General features: G+C 54.2%; 10 protein-coding genes across 10 annotated transcripts; 3 read left to right on the top strand and 7 right to left on the bottom strand.

The window, feature by feature from the left end:
• Window positions 1-2: 2 nt before the first annotated feature.
• On the top strand, window positions 3-1,859 carry BP01DRAFT_93446 (alpha-mannosyltransferase). Its single transcript, XM_025580246.1, has one exon. The coding sequence runs from the start codon at window positions 221-223 to the stop codon at window positions 1,697-1,699; it is 1,479 nt and encodes a 492-aa protein (XP_025429802.1). The 5' UTR covers window positions 3-220; the 3' UTR covers window positions 1,700-1,859.
• A 449-nt stretch (window positions 1,860-2,308) lies between these two features.
• BP01DRAFT_367077 (uncharacterized protein) lies at window positions 2,309-2,825 on the bottom strand (the record flags this gene model as incomplete). The annotated part of the gene is made up of 3 exons (XM_025576439.1): window positions 2,309-2,410; window positions 2,494-2,615; window positions 2,678-2,825. 3 exons carry the CDS (start codon window positions 2,823-2,825, stop codon window positions 2,309-2,311), a joined length of 372 nt encoding a protein of 123 aa, XP_025429803.1.
• A 1,116-nt stretch (window positions 2,826-3,941) lies between these two features.
• Window positions 3,942-5,166, top strand: BP01DRAFT_344043 (protein-transporting protein BCP1). The gene is made up of 3 exons (XM_025573543.1): window positions 3,942-4,098; window positions 4,190-4,426; window positions 4,538-5,166. Exons 1-3 carry the CDS (start codon window positions 4,012-4,014, stop codon window positions 5,096-5,098), a joined length of 885 nt encoding a protein of 294 aa, XP_025429804.1. The 5' UTR covers window positions 3,942-4,011; the 3' UTR covers window positions 5,099-5,166.
• Window positions 5,167-5,348: 182 nt separating this feature from the next.
• Window positions 5,349-7,192, bottom strand: BP01DRAFT_344045 (mitochondrial 37S ribosomal protein mS47). Its single transcript, XM_025573544.1, has 3 exons — window positions 7,008-7,192; window positions 6,804-6,956; window positions 5,349-6,732 (listed from the first exon to the last, which is right to left on the bottom strand). Exons 1-3 carry the CDS (start codon window positions 7,131-7,133, stop codon window positions 5,536-5,538), a joined length of 1,476 nt encoding a protein of 491 aa, XP_025429805.1. The 5' UTR covers window positions 7,134-7,192; the 3' UTR covers window positions 5,349-5,535.
• A 337-nt stretch (window positions 7,193-7,529) lies between these two features.
• BP01DRAFT_344050 (mitochondrial 54S ribosomal protein uL4m) lies at window positions 7,530-8,685 on the bottom strand. The gene is made up of 2 exons (XM_025573545.1): window positions 8,521-8,685; window positions 7,530-8,429 (listed from the first exon to the last, which is right to left on the bottom strand). The coding sequence occupies exons 1-2, from the start codon at window positions 8,602-8,604 to the stop codon at window positions 7,644-7,646; spliced, it is 870 nt and encodes a 289-aa protein (XP_025429806.1). The 5' UTR covers window positions 8,605-8,685; the 3' UTR covers window positions 7,530-7,643.
• Window positions 8,686-8,788: 103 nt separating this feature from the next.
• Window positions 8,789-10,331, top strand: BP01DRAFT_417064 (mitochondrial 54S ribosomal protein mL38). Its single transcript, XM_025579235.1, has 2 exons — window positions 8,789-9,443; window positions 9,505-10,331. The coding sequence occupies exons 1-2, from the start codon at window positions 8,906-8,908 to the stop codon at window positions 10,230-10,232; spliced, it is 1,266 nt and encodes a 421-aa protein (XP_025429807.1). The 5' UTR covers window positions 8,789-8,905; the 3' UTR covers window positions 10,233-10,331.
• On the bottom strand, window positions 10,252-11,108 carry BP01DRAFT_417065 (putative mitochondrial inner membrane protease subunit 1). The gene is made up of 2 exons (XM_025579236.1): window positions 10,647-11,108; window positions 10,252-10,589 (listed from the first exon to the last, which is right to left on the bottom strand). Exons 1-2 carry the CDS (start codon window positions 11,004-11,006, stop codon window positions 10,413-10,415), a joined length of 537 nt encoding a protein of 178 aa, XP_025429808.1. The 5' UTR covers window positions 11,007-11,108; the 3' UTR covers window positions 10,252-10,412.
• A 563-nt stretch (window positions 11,109-11,671) lies between these two features.
• Window positions 11,672-12,862, bottom strand: BP01DRAFT_424633 (OBAP family protein). Its single transcript, XM_025579713.1, has 3 exons — window positions 12,326-12,862; window positions 11,787-12,242; window positions 11,672-11,725 (listed from the first exon to the last, which is right to left on the bottom strand). Exons 1-3 carry the CDS (start codon window positions 12,537-12,539, stop codon window positions 11,694-11,696), a joined length of 702 nt encoding a protein of 233 aa, XP_025429809.1. The 5' UTR covers window positions 12,540-12,862; the 3' UTR covers window positions 11,672-11,693.
• A 46-nt stretch (window positions 12,863-12,908) lies between these two features.
• On the bottom strand, window positions 12,909-16,494 carry BP01DRAFT_417067 (Las1-domain-containing protein). The gene is made up of 14 exons (XM_025579237.1): window positions 16,262-16,494; window positions 15,990-16,129; window positions 15,317-15,826; window positions 14,936-15,257; window positions 14,746-14,770; window positions 14,367-14,523; window positions 14,196-14,315; window positions 14,062-14,133; window positions 13,966-13,999; window positions 13,636-13,846; window positions 13,473-13,564; window positions 13,289-13,423; window positions 13,193-13,219; window positions 12,909-13,140 (listed from the first exon to the last, which is right to left on the bottom strand). The coding sequence occupies exons 1-14, from the start codon at window positions 16,379-16,381 to the stop codon at window positions 13,057-13,059; spliced, it is 2,049 nt and encodes a 682-aa protein (XP_025429810.1). The 5' UTR covers window positions 16,382-16,494; the 3' UTR covers window positions 12,909-13,056.
• A 212-nt stretch (window positions 16,495-16,706) lies between these two features.
• Window positions 16,707-18,226, bottom strand: BP01DRAFT_358262 (uncharacterized protein). Its single transcript, XM_025575386.1, has one exon. The coding sequence runs from the start codon at window positions 18,079-18,081 to the stop codon at window positions 16,924-16,926; it is 1,158 nt and encodes a 385-aa protein (XP_025429811.1). The 5' UTR covers window positions 18,082-18,226; the 3' UTR covers window positions 16,707-16,923.
• Window positions 18,227-19,190: the final 964 nt, after the last annotated feature.

Here is a 19,190-nt window from a genome sequence, read left to right on the forward strand (position 1 = left end):
CCTCCTTAAGCTTGAACCCCTAAATTCGAAGATCGCCTATCATGCTGACGTATGCTTGATCACACCGTCCAAAGTTTCTACTGCTCCTTTCTCGTCAGTTTCCCGGACGAACCGGACAAAACTCCTGGATCGACGTGACTACATCCGATCAAGACATCGATAGGCTCCGTGAAGCCGGGTCAGTGAAGCTATCAGCTAAGGCGCAGTCTCAGAGACAACGATGCCGATCCTTCGACCGGGTAGACTACGGTCTTTCATCACGGCCACGGGCGCCATACTCCTCATTTGCACTGTCTATGTGTATTGGACGCCTCCTCCGGCCTCGGTAGTTCCCAGCACAGTCTTCGAAGTCCCTCTAGTCGAACGTCAGAATGCCTTCTGGAAGGTCTTGAAACCTATCCTTGAAGCGAACGGGCCCAACTGCCCCTCGCCTGGTCGCATAGGCGATTCCGGCGCCGTGGGCTTCGATGCCACCACAACCGACCCTCGTCCCGACGTGACAACCTTGGATGAAAAGGATCTACACGCTATGGAGGAGGCGCATGCGAGATACATCGAGGCGTGTCGAACATCCGAGAAGTTGCGACCCGTCCACTCTCCCGGAACTCGAGGAGTGGTTTCTACGGCTGGAGGGACCTACTTCCCCGTGTTCCTGTCGTCTCTACGAATGCTTCGGCGCTTGGGCTCGACTTTGCCGGTGGAAGTTTACATGAAGGACACCGATGAGTATGAAAAGCAGATCTGTGACGACATCCTTCCCGACCTGGGCGCACGGTGCTTGGTTCTCTCCGACGTGGTCGGTAAAAATGCTATCGAACATTACCAGCTGAAGATCTTCGCGGTTCTCTTCTCCTCCTTCGAGGAGGTCATCTGGATGGACGCGGACTGCTTTCCGCTGACCAAGCCCGAGATCCTGCTCGACGCGGAACCCTTCAAATCCGCCGGTCTGGTGACCTGGCCGGACTTCTGGGCGTCCACCGCCTCCCCGCTGTACTACAACATCTCCCGCCAGGAGATGCCCCCGATGTCGGCGCGCGCCTCCTCGGAGGCCGGAGCCTTCCTCGTCTCGAAGAAGACCCATCAGATGACCCTGCTCCTCTCCGCATACTACAACTACTACGGCCCGTCGCACTACTTCCGGCTCCTGTCGCAGGGCGCTCCCGGCGAGGGCGACAAGGAGACCTTCGTGCAAGCGGCTGCGGCCGTGGGCGAGCCGTTCTACGCGGTCAGCGAGCGCGTTCAGGCGGTAGGCCACGCCAAACCAGGCGGCGGGATCTCCGGCTCGGCGATGGTGCAGACGGACCCGATCGAGGACCACGCCCTGACGAGCGCGGGCAAGTGGCGCGTGCAGGACCCCTCAGTTGCCCCCGCCCCGCACGCCTTCTTCATCCACGCCAACTACCCCAAGTTCAACCCGGGCGAGAAAGTGTTCGGTATGAAGTGGGAGACGGCGCCCACGCTCCGCGCCGATGGGTCCGACGGCCGCGCCTGGGTCGTGCCTGAGGAGACCGTGCGGCGGTTCGGCTACGACGTCGAGCGCGCGTACTGGGCCGAGATCAAGAACATCAGCTGCGACCCCGCGATCAGCTTCTGGACCTGGGAGCGCAAAGACGAAATCTGCGAGAAGGTCGAAGGGTATTGGGGCAATGTGTTTGCGGAGCCGCATGATGATGATCCCAAGTTCGGCGATGAGAGCTGAGTTTATTTTTTCTTTTCCAAATCTTCCCTGTTTTTTTACTCTTTTCTTCGTTGTTGCGTATTGATACCACACATCACACACACACACACACACACACACACACACACACACACACACACACACACACATTTGTTTTGATTTCATTTCGCATGACGGTATGCTTTCTTATGAACGACATGGTTTTCGGCACTTGGCACCTGTTGTGTATGTATATGTACATTCATTTACGATTCTAACCCGATGCATATCTCGGACGAGAGCCCGTTCGTCGTGAGGGTTGTCTAGTGGGGAGGAGATCTTGTTCGCCATTTTGGATTGGTCTAGAGCACACCTTGAAACAGATACACCAGGTGACAGGGGTTGTCCATAGAAGCAGACTTGGTTTGCAACACACAAAGTTCCTGCCTACCTACTAAGCTTACAATTAATCTACACCAAAATTCACTCAGTTACACAGGTAGAAGAAAATCACTCAGGCGCGTAGACAATAAGAATTCGTCATTCGGAACTCGTCATCATGTATCTCAGATATAGTGATGCGTAGCACGGGGTAAGAACAAGAGAAGAAATTATTATACATAAAGTCCAGCTTTTAAAGCATAATCCTCTTTATTTCTTGATACCCTTCTCCTTGAGTCTCTGCTCATCGTCGGCCTGGAGCTCGGCATCGATCTGGGCGCCCTTCGAGGGAGCGTTACCGTGGACCTTAGCCTGTAATGTGGTTGTTAGTTCCGATAACTTTCCAAACAGCTTTGTTCTGGCTCGACTCCAGAGCCACGAAGGTGAAAACATACGGGCTTCGTGGGATCCTGCTTGCTGAGCTCAGCCTCGGGGTCCTTGTTGAAGTTGTGGTGGTGGTCGCTCTCGGGCTTGCTTTCTTGGGAGGCGAGCTTGTTGGCGATGGAACGCTGGTCCTCTGTTCAAGTGGTTAGTGGTCTGAGGGTTTCTTTTTGGGGGGTTGATGAGGTAGGCACGAACTGGAGTCAAGGTTCTTGTGGCTGTGAGTCTGACCCTCGGCGTAGCGGGTACGCTCGTTCTGCTCGGCCTGGGAGACGTTGCGCTGGTCGCCGGCCTCGTAGATGGCACGGCTGCCGACGCTGGATTGACCGGATCCGGAGGCGGACATGATGGCTGTTTGTGTTGGTGTGATTGAGGAAAAGTGGGGAAAGATGAATTGCGGTTGTTGCGTTAGAGAGAGTCGTGATCGTGTTATGTTTGAGGAGAATGAAGAATCGTGGTTGTGCTGGTCACTTTCAATCACTTTATAGAAGCCCTCGAGGGGATTGACGGTTGGTGATGTCATGGGGGAGTGTCGCTGAGATCATACCCCCCCCCGGTGGGGAAGCACCCACTTTCTTCTTCGCCGCGAAAAAAAAAGAACAGCTTTTCTTGGGCTGCTGTATGCTGCAGATGAGATATGATGTAGTGGTCTGGTTACTACCGGGCTAATTGCTTGAATTGACGACACCGGGTTGGACCCTGGTTGGGTCTGTCTCGGCCTGGGATCTTTTCCGAAGCACGACCAGGGGAGACACTGACTGACGGATTGATCGATCTGGAATCGGTTCTTGGGCCGGATTTCTCTGGGTAAATTCGCTGGTTGTGGTCAATGCGGGCGTGACTCTACACAGGAGAGTAGTTGCTGTACATGCTCGCTTTGCTGATCACCTCCAGCCTGTAGACAGCAGCTGATATGCTCTGAAATCATGGCTGGTGCTTGCAGGAGCTCTTTGCTCCGGAGAGATGCCCGATGGAGCCCACTTGACTGTGTAGTGCTTCATTTTGCGGTCTCACAGGATTCTCCACTGTGTATCTCTTCGAGATATCAGAGTTTGTGGTCGTCACTGTCGCCGTCCATGAAGCCGTTACGACTCACTGGCACCCGCAACGCATCATCCCAATGAACCCCCAGTAGAGGTGGTTCTCAGGATAAGCAGCTCAATACAACTCTTAAGTTATATTTTGAGCAAGCCTTGAACAACACGAAGCCTCTGCTTGTACATCTCAAGTTAGGCTGCTTCTGACAACACAATGGGTTTAAACTCGCACTCCTTATACACTCATTGGAGGACATCGTTGACTCCTGAGGCATCGAAGTATGCGCAAACACAACAAATCAAGCGATAAGATAAAACCGCCGATAAGAGCCTATCGATAAAAAATGATCCAAAGCGGTTAGTGAGGGGACCCGGTCCCGAGCAACTTTTTGTCCGCTCCGGGGATGCCTGTAGAGTAAACTACAATTCTCCTGCCTGCGAACACACCCCCCAACCAAAGAATCCCTCCTCCTCCCTCCCTCAAGAATAGACACAATGGTCAAGCGCAAGGAACTCAAAGACACTGATGTGGACATGGGGGGTACCGACCCCCGCGTGGAGAACGACTCCGACTCCGACGAGGTTCGTTTTTGCGCCCAGCAGCAGCATGACCAGCATTAGCACCGCGCAATGCATCCACCCAGGAAGGAAACTAACTCAATAACTTCTGAAGGACATTGACATGGTCAACGTCGACTTCGAATGGTTCGACCCGGACCCGGAAGTCGACTTCCACGGCCTCAAGAACCTCCTCCGCCAACTCTTCGACAATGACGCCCAAGACCTGGACATGTCCGCCCTGACCGACCTGATCCTCTCGCAAGCCTGGATGGGCTCGACCATCAAGACGGACGGCAAAGAATCCGACCCCTATGCTTTTCTGACCGTGCTGAACCTCCAAGAACATAAGGTGAGCGCCAACCCGCCTTGCCTGACTGCCTGACTGTCTACAACAACCCAAACATTCCCACCCCCAATGCCAACAAACCCACACACCACGAGACTAATACCGGAGTCAAAGGACAAACCCATCATCAAATCCCTCCTCACCTACCTCCAACAAAAATCCGCCTCCAACCCTACCCTCAGCCCCCTTACCGCCCTCTTAACAGACAAAACCCCCAAACCCATCGGCCTAATCCTCACCGAACGCCTCATCAACATGCCCGCCGAGGTCGTCCCGCCCATGTACACGATGCTGCAGCAGGAGATCGCGCACGCGGTCGCAGATAACGAGCCTTTCGACTTCTCGCACTACCTGCTCCTCTCCAAGACGTACGAGGAGGTGCAGTCCAAGCTGGACATGGAGGAGGCGCGGCCGCAGAAGAAGAAGAAGAATTCCGGGGGCAGCAAAGCGGAGCGGTTTTTCTTTCACCCCGAGGATGAGGTGCTGGAGAAGCATGCTGTCTGCGCCGGTTCGTTTGAGTACTCCCGGAAGCAGGATGATGGGCACTCGGACTCGAAGCGCGCGTTCCAGGAGTTGGGGATCCGGACGAAGGGGAGTTTGATTCTCATTGAGAAGGCGAGCTTGGAGGGGGCGGTAAAGGCGATGGCGGAGTATGTTGGGGCGGGGGGGCAATAGGCTGGTTTGGTCTTTTTTTGGTTAAGTGGTTTTATTGATTAGGAGTCGGCTGAATGATAATAGATGTGAATGCAAAAAAAAAAAAAAAAAAAAAAGTCGGCTGGCTGTATACAGGATTGGGATGTCGGGTCGTGGTTGTAGTGTGGTCTGTTGGATCTGGTGCTCCCATGCTTCTTACTTACAACTGATATGAAACTAGAAACTGGGTGGATTCTTGAATCTCTAGTAACGAGATCAGTCTCCATATACACTACTTCGAATGAAAATGGCCCAGAAGAACTTGAACTTAAGTCTAACTGTATCAAACAGGCCATATCGTAATATCAGGCCAGAAATCAGAACTCCAATCGGTACATATGACTATACACATTCCCATCCCGATAATTACTCCCTTGTAGTGCTTTCTTTCTGCTATTAAGGTTTGGAATCACCCCAGCTTATTCCCAAAGCCAGGCGCCATCCTCACCCTTCTTGGCCTTTCGGCTCAGAACCTCGGACACCTTCTCCTGCACGCCCGGTTTGCCCCCAGACCGGCGGACAAAGCTCTTGATCGGATCCTCGCCGGCGGACGTGCGGACAAATCGCCGGATCTCCTCCTCCGTGGGTAGACCGTAGTGGTGGGGATATTCCCGGAAGTTGAGATCCCTGTACTGCTCGAGAGGGAATGCGGCCTCGGAGTCCTCCGAATACGTGAAGAAGCGGTCGACCATATCGGTGGTGACCTCGTTCACCTCGGCGGGCTTCCAAGAGGGCTTACCAGTCTTGTGGATCAGCTTGGTTTTGACGCCCTCGACGAAGTCCGGGTGCTTCATGAACAAGGAGGCGATATGCGCCTCGCGCTTGAAGGTCTCGAGGATCGACCATTGCTTGCCCAGACGCATCTGCCGCAGAGTCACCTTGAGGGAGGTAGGCGAGCGGCACTTCAGTATTTCCAGGGTTTCCTCAGCCCATTCCTTGAACTCACTTGTCTCTTTCTTACTCTCCTGCTCCAAAGCCTGGAAGATCTCTTCAATCGTGTTGTGCCCGAAGCAGCGGTTGATGACCGCGATTTGGCTTAATTGATACGGCGGAACTCCCGAGGAAAACTCCGCGATGGTGGCGTTGACCAAGTCGAGGCGCTCCTGCAGCGTGGCGTAATCCTTAAAGACCAGTTCCGACAGACGCTGTGTCAAGTTGCCCAGTACGCTCGAATCCACGTAGTGCGTGGCGAAGCCGGCGTATAGGGCCTGTGCGCCACGCAGACGCTTCGAGGTCAAAGCCAGGTAGGTGCCCAACTCGCCGTCAAGACGCGGCAGGAAGAACGAAGCACCCACGTCCGGGAAAAAGCCGATGTCGGTCTCAGGCATGGCGACCAAGGTGCGCTCGGTCGCGATACGGAACGGGGCGTGAACGCTGAGGCCAACCCCGCCGCCCATGGTGATGCCGTCCATCACGGAAATGAAGGGCTTGCTGTAGGTGGCAATGAGGTGGTTGAGGCGGTACTCGAGTCTGAAAAAATTGGCAGAGGCTTCCTGTCCTTCCTCTCCCTTCTCGTTCTGCAGAGCCAGGGCAGCAACATCCCCACCGGCACACAGAGCCTTCTCTCCTACTCCGGACAACATGACCACGGAGGCAAGCTGAGATTTCTCCAATTCCTGTTTAAACAGATGCTCTTAGTATCGCTGTATAGCATGCGAGGAAAGCAAGCCCGGGGATAGTAGCTGACCAGGAGGCGAGCATAAATCTTCTCAACCATCGATTGATCCAGGGCGTTGTACTTCTTCGGGCGGTTGAGCTCTATCAACCGCACGCCGTAGAGAGAGTTGAACAGGACGTCATCTTTCTTGCTATCACCTATGGTTGTCGTAGAGTAGTTCATCTACATCAACTTTAGTATCCAAGACCGCATCGGGCTGGTGATTTAGCGTACAATGGCAGTAGGAGCCGTAAAGGCTGGGTTGGTGACCTTCGCGCGGAGAGGCATGATGGCTGGTGAAAGCCGCGAGGTCCAGCTCGACGGCGTGGGAAACCGGCAAATGCTGCGTCGGATCAACATCAGGCAGACCACAGCCTGTTCAGACAGGGGAGAGTCAAAGGAACGAGAGAAGAGGGGGGGGAAGGAGAGGGGAGGAAGTTTGAATGGTTCGGTAAAGAGGAGAAGCAACAGCAGCTTTGGTCGGTTCTCCGCTTTGCATTGACCTCGGAGTTTTTCGCGCCCATGATTTTCCTAGCCGGCCGCTGCGCCGCGGCTGGCCGAACGGCGAGGTGAAGCATCCCCTCAAAGTATTGCCTCTAATCCCTAAGGAGTGCTCAATTCTTTCCGAAGTAAATAGGCGTTTCTCTGCTTCTGCTTTGCTGCTGTAGCGATTCGGGACGGTTCGAGCATCAGCCCAAGCGTTTTACACTACTACGAGCACCCCACGTATAGAAAGCAATGGACAGAAAAATAACCTAAGGACCCATCATACATTGCTCAATTCTATTTGTACAGGCAGAAGAAAACCCTATCGCGGTAATAAAGACACTCCCAAAACATACATAAACCCATTGCCCAGCAAATTGCAGTTTAATACAAAGCCTTCTTGGGCTCGTTCTGCAAGTCCTTCGAATGTTGAGCCAGGATACGATCCAACGCCCTCTTCTCAATGACCAGGCGACCCGTCTCCAGCAGATCCTTGACATCCACGTCACGACGGTCGAGGATCTTGGCATGCTCGCCCAGCTCTTCCACCAGACCAAAGAGGTTATCGTTCACGCGGTTTGTGATCAAGGTCGACCGTCCGAACTCGCGGCCCCAGCCGTTGACCTTGAAGATCTGCTTGAGCAGGTAGGGGGTGGCGTCCTCCGGCAGAGCCATCTCATTGTCGATGATGATGAGCTGACCGCGCTTGTACCGGTAACTGAGGGCTATCCGCCACGCCTGGTCGTAGATCTTGCGGGGGAGATCCGTCGAGAAGTCTCGGGGATGAGGACCAAAGGCAACACCTCCGCCCTTGCGGATGGGAGACTTCTTGTCACCGACACGCGCCCGACCGGTGCCCTTTTGTGCGTACAACTTCCTGTTCGAGCCAAACACGTCTTTCCTGTACTTGGTGCTGGCGGTACCTTGCCGGGTCGCATCACCTTCGTAGATGACGGCACGGTGCAGGATGTCTTTGCGAAGCGGCATGAGAAGGTGATTGCGGGGGTATTCGACGAAGCGCAGGGGTTCCATCGAAGGGAACGAGTAGGTGGTCGCCTTGACGGGCTCGGGGTTCCATACGGGCTTAGGGATCTCTCGCGTCAGGTGGTCGGTGGGAGCGGTGGCCTCGGTGGCCATCGAGCGTGACAGGGACTTAGTTAGGCATCGTTGCTAAGCGGCGAAAGGAGGAAGTTGTCAGCATGATTTTCTATATCTGGGGTGTCGCTCAAGTGAGGCCAAGGAAGAGAAAAGGCCGTCGTACCGTTGTCGACTCAGCCCCGGAGAGCAGCCCCCCCGAGCTGCGAGTGAGCCATCGAAATGCGCGAAAAGCCTCACTTCCAGCCATTGTATATGATGAGAACAAGAAAACCCCTCAAGGATCAGCCTGTATGGGGGGCAAACGATCGCAGGGTGGGTTTGCGCGGTGTGGTGGAGGGAGAAGCAGCAGCAAAAGTTCGGGTGGTCTGGCACTAACCCGCCTTGAGGCTTGGCCAAACCCGACGAAAAAAGTTCCGTCCGGCCAGGAACCTCTCGACTCTGCCGACTACCTGGGGAAATCCTGCCCATTGCCAGCCATCTATTCCTCCCCACCCTCCTCCCTCACCTCTCTCCTATTCCTTCTCGCCACATCTACCTTCTTTGTCAAGATGGCCCATTGCGAGCGGGCTTCGAAGCCCTTGCTTCAATGTCTCCAGAAGACCTACACCAAGGGTCTTCCAGGACTCCAGCTGCAGTCGACCCGCGCCTTCCAAACCACCGCTCTGGCGCGCGAAGAGGTTCAGACTGAAATCAAGTCGCAACCCTTTCACAAGGCTCCCGATCCGGCCTTGGTCTCGAGCCCCCGACTCGAGCGGAAATTGCTACGCCAGGGTGTCTCGCCCATCGGATCCCGTCGTCGTCGTGTGGCCCTCCAGGACTCCCTCAACATTCCCTTCGAGCAGCTGCCCTACCAATGTTTCCAGGAGGCACGGAAGGTCCTGCTGGCGGACCGTGAGGAGAAGCTGCGCGATATCACATCGATGCGGGAGAAGATCTCGAGGCTTGAGGCGCTGACGACCGAGCAAGCCGGCGGAGAGCAGGTGAAGAAGTCCAAGCTGCGGGCCATGGAGCTTCACTTGGAGCACCTGAAGATCCAGGCGGACATCAACGACCCGCTTGTGAAGAAGAAGTTTGAGGACGGACAAGGTGAGAGGGAGACCATAAGAGCGGAGACCGTGTTTGGGCTGACTGACTTTGTGGCTGGCAGGTGACATGAGCAAGCCTATCTACCGGTACCTGGCCGACCGCAAATGGAGAGAATACCGTCGCAAGATTCTCGTGCAACGAATCACGCAGATGAAGGTGGTCCCCGACGTTGTCCCTCACTGCGATCCGATCTTGGACACGAAACTGTACTTTGCCCGCCGACAGATCCAGCCGGGCGAGTTCGTCGACTCGAAGGCCAGCTTTGAGGCGCCCAAATTGGATGTGCAGATGTTCGAGGGTGGTGAGAAATTGGTCACCATCGCCGTCGTTGACCCTGACGTTCCCAATGTCGAGAAGGACGGCTTCGACTTCAACATGCACTACATGGCCGTCAACGTCCCGATCTCGGCCATCAACACCAAGGTGGATCTTGCCCAGCTGTCGACCGAGTCGCAAGTGATTTTCCCCTGGGCTCCTCCGGTTGCTCAGAAGGGCAGTCCCTACCACCGTCTGTCGTTGATCATCTTCGAGCAGCGAGACTCGCAGCCCCTGGACTTTGCTGCCATCAAGGCCCAGGAGACGACGCGCGAGAACCTGTTGGCCCGCACCCTGGAGACCCGGTACAAGCTGAAGCCTATCGGAGCGTTCCTATTCCGTACCCAGTGGGACGATTCGATGTACGAAGTCATGAAGACGATCGGATATCCCGATGCCGAGATCGAGCTCCGCCGGAAGCGCGACGAAAAGCTTCCTTACAAGCGCAGAAACACGGCCCGCATGCGTGGGTGATTTTTCGTTATGCCATGTTGACTTTTTTTTTCCATTCGGGTGTTTGTATTGTACAAGAGAGCTTATGTATGAATATGCACAAATCCACCAGTCCTTTCCCAACTCCAGACTCCCGCCATGCTTGTAGAGATACAACGAACATACAATGTACAACAGATCAAAACCGAGAAAAAAATGCATTCAAGCATCTAGCTCGGCCGGTTTCAGTGTGTTTTCCACCCACATCATCCTCGAGGGAGGCCACACCCTGGCGACAATCTTGCCATTAATCAGACCCATCGGGATGGGGCCGTAGTTCCGGGAATCCCTAGACCAGGGCAGATTATCACCTTCAAGATAGACATGACCTTCGGGGACCTAGCACATTTGGGAGGGATTAGCACAAACCATTTCCCCAGGAGAAGGAAAACTCACCCGAATCATCTCCCCCGTCGCCCCCGCCGACGTACTGAACGGCAGATCGCGACACACGAAATCACCCGGCAGCCCGATCACGCGCTTGGCGCCATTAACCCCCAGGAAGGTCGGGTGGTAGAAGCGCACGACATCGCCGACCTCGACACCGCGGCCGTGGCGGTGCAGCCGCGAGATGAGCAGGTAGTCGCCGCGCGGGTTAAAGGTCGGGTACATGGAGGGGCCCTCGCTGAGCTGCACGGTTATGAGGTGCTCCCAGACCAGCGTGCAGGCGCAGAAGAGGCCCAGTCCGTTGAAGGTGAGGCGGAAGACATGGCCTGGGGTGGCGCGGTGGAGGGCGTAGCGGAGGATGCGTTCCATCTTGCTCTATCTGTGCTGAGGGATATATATAAGTGAGCGGGTTGGTCCACACTGCACTGCACTGCACCTGACCGGAGCTTCTGCTGCGCTGCTCTCCTGCTCCAGCTGTTGCTGTTGCTGTTGCTGCTATGGCCGTTGCGGGATGGCGGGCGGGCGTGGCACGTGATACGGTAGTGGGATATAAACCCGCGGGTCAGGTTTTTCTTTTTTTTTTTTGTTTCTCTCTTCCTCCGCACACTCTTCTTCGAAACTCTTTGCAACGACAACAATCACACTCGATAGGTCCGTTCTGCGTCGAGCATGTTGATTGATACCTATGGGTCTAGCTACAGCTTCAGTTCATGTTTCATGCTGCATGGATTGGTGCGGTAGTCAAGTCACCCTGTCACGTAAAACCTCGCTTCTAAAATTGCTAGAGCTCACCGCTGCCGAAATTCAACACCAGAGCGCGTGAGTGTGGACAGTGAAGCAAGATGAATTTTATGGTTCTCAATCCTACGGGGTTGGGGATTTCCCTGAACGATAGCCCGACCAGGACCCCATTTAGCTATGGGAATGGGCGGTTGGGTGGTAACGACGGGAGACAGATCATTCTTATGAGATCGTAGTTTTTTGAAAAGCAATTCAATCACTTCAGAATCACTTTCAGTTCAATTCATTCATGTAGAGACCTAGGAGGTAAATAAATCACTTCTCATCCTCCCACATCGCATCCGCATCTACTCGACAACCACAAATTAGCACGCCCTTCGCCCCCTTATAGGAAATCATTAAACTCACCAGAATGTAATTCCGCCCCCTCCAACCCCTTCCTCTTTTCCCTCTTCGTCTTGAAATCCACCCCAAACCGCTCATCCCTCCCCCGACACAGCTCCTCCATCCCGCCCGGCACGGCGACCTTCACGCGCTCCTCCGACGTGAAACTCGCCATCAATTCCGGCGCGCCCATCGGCACCGGATCCCCGCGGTCCACCTGCCAGAAGTGGTACGTCTTGCCGTACAGCGGAATGATATCCTGCATCTCGCTGGTCTCGGCGGCCTCCCAGGCGGCGGACGGCACCCCGGCCGGCGCCGGCATCACCAGCATGCCGCTCTTGACTTCGAACTCGTGCGTGTGCCACAGCCGGCGCTCGGAGGGCGGGAGCGTGTTGTAGAGTTTGGGGGTGATCATGTATTCCACTCCCAAAAGGCGGGCGGTGGAGGATGGGCTGTCGTAGAGGAGGCATTGTCGGATGTCTGTTCTTTGAGTTAAAAGAGAGATTTGGGGAGGGGTTTGGTATGTAGTGTATGTAGTAGGGGATCTATGGGGCGCGCCGTACCCTCCGTGATATGCGAGCAATAGTGGTTCGCCTCGACACACCGCGTCTTATCCGAGGCATAAACATGAAAAGCATTCAGATGCGCGCAGATGTTCTTGACCGGGGCGAAGTCCTGCACGATGGCGGCGCCGGTCTCGAGGACGCGGCTCTTGGTGCTGAGGGGGTCGCCGGGGGGTTTTTCTTCTTGGGGGTTGTGGTGGTGTGCGTGGGACATTGTGGTGGATTTATTGAACAAGTTGTGGTGTCAGAAGAAAGTGGACTCGAGAGAAGATAGTGAAGCAAAACAGAACGTGTAGAGAACTTGAAGCTTTCTCGTATTTTATCATTTACAATAAGAAGTAACTCACTGTCTGGTACATCGTCTGACGTCACCATGATTGAGTCGATGGTAAACATGGCAGCCGGCGTCCAACTCAAGGTGGAAGTCGACGAGTGGCTTCGGCGATGGCTTGGGTGATTGAAGAGGGGTTTGAATTGAGAGTCACGGTTGTGGCTGATTGCTCTTGCGGGGGTGGGATCTATTTTCCATGGTCATGAGAGAATTGTGATAGCAGGAGTATATGGTAAGTAAATAGAAAAAGAGTTAAATAAGTCCCAGTATGTTCAGAAGTTACTCGTATAAAGTGAATACTCCACTACTTATCAGTCTGCTACATTTGTCACTCCTACACAGTACACCTGTCAACGCCCGAAACTCGAACCAGTAGTCTCAACACGACACCAGCGCACCCCTACATGGCATTCTTCATCTCCCTCAGGGCCGCCATCACTTCCACCGGATCCGTCTTTCCGGTCTTCTGCTGAATCTCAGGGTCCTTTCTAACGGTTAGTCCAGTCAACAGTCCACAGTCAGCCAGAACAACTTACATTCACGCGCATGAAGACATTGTGAAGCTAAACACCCAGAGTTAGCCCTCTTTCCAGCTCTCATGCCAAACCACGAAACCCTCAGTTCAGACTGACCTTCTCATCCCCAATCGTAAACTTGCCCTGCGTCTCCTGGTTCGCCTCGGCAAACGCCGCCAGCTTCTTGATAGGTTCGGATTCCGACACCGCGAGACAGAACTTGACGTTTCCCTTGGTGTATTCATGACCCGGCTGCCCCAATCAGTATATCCCCCACAAGAAAGTAGACCCAGAAACTCACATAAACCCTCGTATCATCCGGCAAAGCCGCCAGCGTCTCATTCAACGCCTTGTGCATCTCGGGCGCAGTCCCCTCGAAAAACCGACCACATCCTGCGCAGACCCTCAATTAGCCGGGAAATAGCCCTACATGCCCTTTCAAGGAAGGAAGACGTAATGCGTACCTCCAATGAACAAAGTATCCCCCGTGAACACCACCTTTTCATCCCCGTCCTGCATGAAGTAGCAGATGCTGTCCTGCGTGTGACAGGGCGTGTGCAGCGCCTTGACGGAGATGCGCTCGCCGATCTTGAACGTCTCGCCGTGGGCGGGCGTCTGCGTGACGGATTGGCAGTCCTTGCCGCCGATGACGGGCAGTTTGCCGAAGGTTTTGAGCTGAGGCGTTTTGTCAGTCTGGTTCGTGACATACACAGTGATGACGGACATGTCCGTGATTAAGAGGCCTTAGAACCAAGGTGCCATTTGTGCTAGATGACTGATGGAGGTAGCCTTACCAGCTCGTTGTTACCGCCAGCGTGGTCCCAGTGGCTGGTTCAAAGTTAGCCTATTGAGGTTCAAGATGGGAAGTCATCCCAAGGGTAGAAGCTTACTGGTGGGTGTTCACAATCGCCGTGAGCTCAATCTTGCCGGCGTTGATCTGCGATTCGAGCTCCGGGGTCACCCTGGGTCACCGTGTCAGCAAAGCGGAGTGCATCGCATCGCAAGCAAGCTGCTTGGAACTTACTCGGGCGGGTTGGCCGGGTCGATGATGACCGACTGCTTGGTGGGCTCGTCAGTGACCAGATAGGCATAATTGTTGCCCTTGCCGGTCCCTGGAGAGAGTTCAGCAGTTGTCCACAGCAAGCTGAAATTGTGTAAACATGTGAGTGCGCGGGGAGCTGGAAAGGTGGCTTACACATTGGAATCGATTGGATATGCATGGCTCTGGATGATGTGGATTGAAACCTCAATGGACGAGACCGAACAGTTGAAAGAATTGATCTTGTGAAGGGAAGGGCCATGAGGGACAGGTGTGTGTTGGAGCAGCTGACTGCGATGCGGGGGAGCAATTACTATTTATCCATCATCATGAGTGATACATAAGCAGAGCTGTTGATTGGAGATTACTCATTTCCAGCTGCCGCACCCCGCTCCAGCCACAGTGGCTGAACATATATACATACCTTATATACATCTAATATATGGCGTTGCACGACTGACAATTCTACTGCGCTCCCGTAATGCTTTCGAAATTGTGACAAGTAGGTCTGTAGAATGTCCGGCCGGTGGCATACAGACGCTTGCGATGAGTCCATATATCTATTCCTTTCATTTCTCATCCAGAGGTCGAGTAAGTACCTATACACTTATTACATGGGCTTGACTTTTGTTCGAGTTCAACCCATCCACTGCCAATCTCCTCCTCGTCGCGGCAGATCTCCCCCGTTTTGCGCGCCCAGAGCCCTCCCCGTCGAGTGACAGCACCCCCTCATCTTGTCTCTCAGCCAGCCTCTCCCGCAAGAGATTCGTCCAATGGTTCCCACCCTGCTCACACGCCGCCAGCATATACGCATACGAGATAAGCCGTCTCCTCGACTCCCATTGCGCCGACCCCAGAATGTGGTCCAGCCACAAATAGATCCCTTCGCAGCGGGGTTCCGTCTTAGCCTCGTCTGGCCGTGCTGTCAACGCCAATGCATCCACCAATTCCTCCGTCAGACCCGACAGAAACGTCGATTGCGCGTCTGCAATCCTCTGTAGCAACGGATCCCATCTGTCGAAATCATCGGCCATGGAATCACCTAATCTGCACAGCATAATCAGCACTTCCAAGCCGGAGAAAACCCGAACACACCGAAAACTCACCTCCGAGTTTCAGACACCAACAACGAATCCTGCACCAGAACACTTGACAACGCTGCCACCCCCCGCCCCGACGAGCGACACGCAGACACCACCTCGTTCGTGACGGCGGACAGATGCTGCTGGACCTTGCGTTTTTTCCTTGGGGGCTGCTCCACTCCTTCGGCAACAACCTGCTGGAGCGTGTCCCGCAGAGCCGACTTGAGCGGCTCGAGATCAACTTCCTCTGCCTCCTCTTCCCCCTCGTCGCCTTCCCGGTTCGCAACCACACCACCCCGTACCGCCATTTCCAGACCCGCAGAAGAGCCCTCCGTCTTGGCCCAGTAGTAATCCCACAGCCACTCAAGAGACCGCTGCGAGGCGTTGCGCAGCACCGTCAGGGACGGTAGCTCGCGGTGCGTTGCCTCGTGGCGCAGCTCCACGAACGAGGCGGGGAGGCCCAGGTCCAGGGCGCGCTGGAACATGGTCCGACGCTGGCCGCCGAGCTTGGAGTCGACGAGACACGTTACGAAGCTAAATGGGGAAATGTTAGGTGTCGTCATTGAAAGAAGATATAATGAGACGAGGTTAATCTTTCTCTCGGCACTGAACTATAAACCCCTTCTTTTCCCAGTCCCGCCGAAAGAGGTTGACAACCACCAAAAAGCAAGGCACAGGACAACAGCAAAACACATACCGACAAAAAGCCGCCGCATAGGTCGCGCGGATGGAGAAGATGGAATTCTTCTGCGCATCGTCATGAAGGATTGCATCCGTCAACAAGGCGGTCGCCTCAACGGGGTGAGGGAGGTTGCCTCGCAGTTTCCATGCGCCAACCTGAAAAGAAACCCATTAGTTCTGGTATCAATCGACCGGAACACAGAAAGCAGGAACAAGTCAATATGCAGTCATGGTGAAGGAAGGCTTCGGCTTGGCAAAGTTAAGCCCCCCGTGGTTGTTGTCACATACTGTGGCGCAGGCCCTGGACCGCATGTCCGGACCATCGTATAGCGGCGGAGGGTAGAATTGATCCCGCACCGCCAGTAATTGGGATTGCTCCTTCCATGGCGTGAAGATGACTTTGGCCATCTTGGAACGGACACACAACGTCTTCTGATCCTCCCAGTAGAAACAGCACAACCCGTAGGAGCCTATACGAATAGCTGCCCTTGAGGTATTTCTCTGCTGAATCTCGATTGACCATGAAATCTAGACCTTATACATAAGAATGGCCGCGGCGATTTTATCTGACGGCGGAAAGGTTTTTCCCGCCGACACCACGTGGGCCCAACATCCCCCCCTCCCTTGCGGCCAACTGATTCCCTGCTTACAACCGCCTACAACTGCCTACCATCACCTACAATCATCTACTAGCCATTTACCAGAATCATTGATCATCATCAAAGTTGTCATCCCGGGGGATTTTTCTTCTTATTCATTGGTGATCAAACACCGAAGGGTTCTCTAATACATAGTCATCATAAAAGGGGTCAATCAGCCATCCCAAGGGTATTTGGTACATGTAAAAACGCCGTCCGAAACCACAAACAGATAAACTCCACGCTATGCAATGCTGAATAGCGAATACAGGGCAAATGCAAATGTACAAGCAAGAACAATGCTTCCGAAAATCAGATCCATCCATAACCATAATTCACACAGGGCTGACTGGCCATGTTGATGAGCGGTTGAGAGCCGACCATGGCATGTTGCTCGAAGTCGTCTTCCTCGACGAAGAAGGACTTGTGCATCATATTTGTGGCAGGTTTGGTGGGCTGCGTAAAAGCGGGAGCCGCGCAGTCATTGTGGACGGGTGCCTCATCGTGTTCTTGAGAGGCGTCATCATCAACTTCTTCATCATCATCATCGTCGTCATCTTTGTCCTCCGCATCGTTGGCCGAGGGCGTAAACGTCTCTTCCAACTTGAGTCCTTTGCCACATAGGCCCATGAGTGAAGACTCGGTCAGCGCGTCGGGTTTGCTGTAAAGGCCCATCCCGACAAGTTCGTCTTCCGAGTCGAGCTTGTTGGACAGAGCGTCGGTCTGGAGATCCAATTGGTCATCCGGGCGCTGAATAGGAAGGAACTGTGGGGTTGCTGGGCCTGTCAGGCATCCGGATGATGGCACACTCTCATCATAGGTCGAGTCAGCAACATATGCGGATGGCATGCTGTTGTGCATGGAAGCCATGTCGAATGACCAGCAATCGGACATGGTCTCAGTCATAGCGGGCATCGCCGAGCTACTGGTCTCCCATGAGACAGGCGCATCTGAGACGAAGGTGGACTGCTGAAGCGGCAATTGATCTTGCACCTCAGAGAAGAAAGGCAGTCCCTCGGCGTACGACGACAGCATGTCGTTACTTTCCAGCACAGCGGGGGCAGTGTGGAGTGGCTGAGGGCACATGCCGACGGCGGCGAGAGTGTCCAGGGTGGTCGAGTCGGCAAAGTACGGAGCCGTCGCGTAGGCGGAAGATTCCATGACTGGGTGCCAGCTCATCGGACGGCTGCGGCTACTCCTGGAAAACGCCGATGCCAAAGCGGCGGGATTGAATGGAGCCTGGTAGCTGGGATACATGGTCGAGCTGTGAGGCATGGTCGTCGTCCTCCGTCTGCCAGCAGAGGCAGGACTATTGCCAGCACTGCGGGGCTTGGTCACCCGGCCGGTCTGCTTTGATCTAGGAAAGGCATGGACCATGTCGCGAAAGGTCGAAGAGCTCATGCATGGTTGGTTGTTGGAGGCCCAGGCTGGGTCGACGAATGAGGCTTGGGGTTGCCAGCAATTGGCCATTGAGGATATGGGTGACCGGGTAGGGCGAAAGAAGAAGGATAAAGACGGTCCTGAGAGTAGGTGGTAGTCAAGAGGATGGAAGTGAGGTCGAAATTGAAGAGGGGTGGATGGTGGGTGTGAGCATTCATAGATATAGGGAAGGCAGGATGGGATGGGGGGGAGGGGAGGAGGATCTTCAGTTATATGAGTAGTATCAAATACGGGAAAGGACCCATGGATGACTGCAGGAAGCAGTAGTAAGAAGGATCTCCGAAGTGATAGACTGGGGTTCGAGACTTATCATCCACAGATGACACAGGGGGGGGTGGAGGGTCACAAGGCGTTGAGGCAAGGTACGGGAAGCAAGTGCGTGCGTGCGTACTAAGGTAGGCCCAGTCCCTTAGTTCAGACCCAGAATAGGTAGTTTGAATGGATAGGCTGTTCGGCAAGAGCTCAAGAAGAAGTAGGTATGAAGCGACAGGAAGCAGAAATTAAATGAATTAATTAATTCACTAAGTTAAAGAAAAACAAAAGGGAAGGGGAAAGCACCCGAATCAGGAAAAGGTGATACATGGGCGCTGTGGAACGTAGCCTATGTGAGTATGAGCATGTATGTCCACCATGGTCACATTTCTTGATCTACCATCCGCCCCAGTTCCACGATCCATTCGGGTTACTAACCACTACTGTGTGAAAGTGTGAAGTGTAAACTGTAAAGTGCGGAAACTGGAAAGAGGGATAGACACATGTTGAGATGACACGACGTTGACACTAACGAAAACAGACTAGTAACGAGCCAGGGCAAGACAGGATGAACCAAGAAAGGAACAAAGGAAGGGATCCAGCCCGCTGGTGATTCAGATGAGCCCATGCCACACGATGTTCGAGCTCCACTTCACCTGTCTTGACTCGGAGGCGAAAAATAGGGATGATAGAAAATCAGAAAGGGTAAAAAAAGCAACTGGATTTTCTGAACTACGGAGTACGGATCCATGGACTAGGAGAGAGAATGGGGATGATGATGGATGATGATGGTGGTAGCGTGTACTATCTAAGTGGGGGGGGGGTGGGAGAGCACTCAATGTTGATAAGTAGTGGGGATGATCAGACCCATTGGCCGGTCAGTCAGT

The sequence above is a fragment of the Aspergillus saccharolyticus genome (genome assembly GCF_003184585.1).
Source record: "Aspergillus saccharolyticus JOP 1030-1 unplaced genomic scaffold BP01scaffold_24, whole genome shotgun sequence".
NCBI classification, from domain to species: domain Eukaryota; kingdom Fungi; phylum Ascomycota; class Eurotiomycetes; order Eurotiales; family Aspergillaceae; genus Aspergillus; species Aspergillus saccharolyticus.

Bases quoted from the DNA above. Each gene is read 5' to 3' on its own strand.
- BP01DRAFT_93446 (XM_025580246.1), top strand. From the start codon at position 221: ATGCCGATCCTTCGACCGGGTAGACTACGGTCTTTCATCACGGCCACG.
- BP01DRAFT_344043 (XM_025573543.1), top strand. From the start codon at position 4,012: ATGGTCAAGCGCAAGGAACTCAAAGACACTGATGTGGACATGGGGGGT. The intron at 4,099-4,189 runs GTTCGTTTTTGC...TAACTTCTGAAG, and splicing joins ACGACTCCGACTCCGACGAG to GACATTGACATGGTCAACGT. The intron at 4,427-4,537 runs GTGAGCGCCAAC...CCGGAGTCAAAG, and splicing joins TGAACCTCCAAGAACATAAG to GACAAACCCATCATCAAATC.
- BP01DRAFT_344045 (XM_025573544.1), bottom strand. From the start codon at position 7,133: ATGTTGATCCGACGCAGCATTTGCCGGTTTCCCACGCCGTCGAGCTGG. The intron at 6,957-7,007 runs GTACGCTAAATC...AAGTTGATGTAG, and splicing joins TTACGGCTCCTACTGCCATT to ATGAACTACTCTACGACAAC. The intron at 6,733-6,803 runs GTCAGCTACTAT...CTGTTTAAACAG, and splicing joins AGATTTATGCTCGCCTCCTG to GAATTGGAGAAATCTCAGCT.
- BP01DRAFT_344050 (XM_025573545.1), bottom strand. From the start codon at position 8,604: ATGGCTGGAAGTGAGGCTTTTCGCGCATTTCGATGGCTCACTCGCAGC. The intron at 8,430-8,520 runs GTACGACGGCCT...TTCGCCGCTTAG, and splicing joins CCGGGGCTGAGTCGACAACG to CAACGATGCCTAACTAAGTC.
- BP01DRAFT_417064 (XM_025579235.1), top strand. From the start codon at position 8,906: ATGGCCCATTGCGAGCGGGCTTCGAAGCCCTTGCTTCAATGTCTCCAG. The intron at 9,444-9,504 runs GTGAGAGGGAGA...TGTGGCTGGCAG, and splicing joins GAAGTTTGAGGACGGACAAG to GTGACATGAGCAAGCCTATC.
- BP01DRAFT_417065 (XM_025579236.1), bottom strand. From the start codon at position 11,006: ATGGAACGCATCCTCCGCTACGCCCTCCACCGCGCCACCCCAGGCCAT. The intron at 10,590-10,646 runs GTGAGTTTTCCT...CAAATGTGCTAG, and splicing joins CGACGGGGGAGATGATTCGG to GTCCCCGAAGGTCATGTCTA.
- BP01DRAFT_424633 (XM_025579713.1), bottom strand. From the start codon at position 12,539: ATGTCCCACGCACACCACCACAACCCCCAAGAAGAAAAACCCCCCGGC. The intron at 12,243-12,325 runs GTACGGCGCGCC...CTCAAAGAACAG, and splicing joins TTGCTCGCATATCACGGAGG to ACATCCGACAATGCCTCCTC. The intron at 11,726-11,786 runs GTGAGTTTAATG...GTTGTCGAGTAG, and splicing joins GGGGGCGGAATTACATTCTG to ATGCGGATGCGATGTGGGAG.
- BP01DRAFT_417067 (XM_025579237.1), bottom strand. From the start codon at position 16,381: ATGGCCAAAGTCATCTTCACGCCATGGAAGGAGCAATCCCAATTACTG. The intron at 14,316-14,366 runs GTAAGCCACCTT...ACACAATTTCAG, and splicing joins TATCCAATCGATTCCAATGT to CTTGCTGTGGACAACTGCTG. The intron at 13,424-13,472 runs GTGAGTTTCTGG...TGATTGGGGCAG, and splicing joins CGGATGATACGAGGGTTTAT to CCGGGTCATGAATACACCAA.
- BP01DRAFT_358262 (XM_025575386.1), bottom strand. From the start codon at position 18,081: ATGGCCAATTGCTGGCAACCCCAAGCCTCATTCGTCGACCCAGCCTGG.